The 1,625-nt window shown below is 42.7% G+C and overlaps 1 protein-coding gene across 1 annotated transcript in view; it reads right to left on the reverse strand.

The window, feature by feature from the left end:
- Positions 1-786: 786 nt before the first annotated feature.
- Positions 787-1,625, reverse strand: part of samm50l (sorting and assembly machinery component 50 homolog, like) — a 110,856-nt gene continuing 110,017 nt past the window's right edge. The window contains exon 7 of the mRNA XM_037695764.1: positions 787-873. Within this exon, the coding sequence (XP_037551692.1) occupies positions 787-873 (87 nt within the window). The remainder of the gene's footprint in view (positions 874-1,625) is intronic.

Consider the following 1,625-nt stretch of genomic DNA (forward strand, 5'->3'; position numbering starts at 1 on the left):
TGTCCAGTGACCGAAGACATGTTGGTGTAACTTGCTTTCCAACACTGACAGTTTTGGGTGGAGCATGTGGGCGGCGCGACGTGGCGAAATAAGACGTAACGCCGTTGCCATACATTTGGCTCTAAATTCCACAGATTTGAGCCGAGGTTAACCAGAATTACTATGATCGATCATTATCCACCCCTTGAACAGGAATCCATGATAATTGGCCAATAGCCTCCACAGCGTCCCCTACATTATTCCTACAGTTATATCTCAGTGATACATCATCCGATCTGAACCAGATTTTTTTGTGCGTCATCAGTGAGCACTTCTATACACATTGCTAATGTTGTTTAACATTTGACTCAAGTGCACCCCCTACATTATTCCAAGAGTTATATCTTAGTGATACATCATCTGATCTGAACCTGATTTTTGGTGCTTCATGAGTTAGCACTTGTAAACACATTGGTATTGTTGATTCATGACTTAAGCCTGGCCCACTCAAAGAAGAAACTGATGATTATTGGGCGACTCTTCCAGCTTGGCACTGTGTAAGATATAACACTGAAACCATATTCGCTAACTGCTGATTACGATGTATGACATGTTGAAAAGCCTATAGGAAGTACTTTACATTCACAACAAAAGAGGAAGTGACAATAACTCCCGTCTGGAAGGTCGGATTATAGCCAAACTTGTAAGGCTTGCAGCTGGACTCATACTGATATGGGCGGAAGGTGATTGTAAAGATTCTGCATATGCGCACCCTGGTGGACACATGCGGGAATGGCATAAGAACGTTCACGGCGGTGACTGGGAGGCGTTGCTGGAGCTCCCGCAGTTGCAGGTGATGTCGAAGATCTGGCAAATGCGCACCCTGGTGAACGACTGCGGGATATGCACAAGAGCGTTCAAGATGGCGACTAGGTGGAGTAGATGGAGCTTCCGCGGTCGTCGTAAGGCCGGAGTGGCGCTTTGCTGCGTGGGCCTTCAATGCTGCTTGCAGCTTTAATTATTATTGTTATTATTATTATTATATTTTCCTATTTTTCATGATATCATGCTTAAAACATGCATGGATGGATGGAGGGTATTTCCAATTCCCCCTCTTCATTCCATGAAAGGGGACAAAAATCCTGATCACCAATTGATTTAAAATATGTTCTGAGTTCAGGAAAAACGTGACATTAGTGACTGTCAGTGTCAGCACTGTTGTCCCTCCGTCTCCTCATCTGTGTATTTATTCATTCATTCAACCTTTATTAGTCTCACTGAGCCTCAGGGACTCATTTACAAGAGAGACCTGTTTTACACAAAGAGTGATGCCAACAATAGACAATCATAAAATAAAACATAAACTGAAAAAACAGCTAGACTGTAAAGCGGTGTAGAAAACTAAAAACAGGAACATGTCTCAATTGATTTTTGCCAGGAACTTAACAGATGTTTGAAGCCACTTAGAGAGGTCAAGGTCGAGAGCTTCAGATCTTTTTGCAAGGTGACTTGCATGGGAGATGAGCGACTGCAAAGAAGTGAGGATTCAACATGTCTGCTGCTTCCTTAGACAGAGAACTTTACTAATTGTTTTTTCTATGTATGTGAATGTTTCTGTAAAGTGCCCTGAGACAACTTTGTGGTGA

Source organism: Nematolebias whitei, chromosome 22, assembly GCF_014905685.2.
Source record: "Nematolebias whitei isolate Nwh7 chromosome 22, NemWhi1, whole genome shotgun sequence".
NCBI lineage: Eukaryota > Metazoa > Chordata > Actinopteri > Cyprinodontiformes > Rivulidae > Nematolebias > Nematolebias whitei.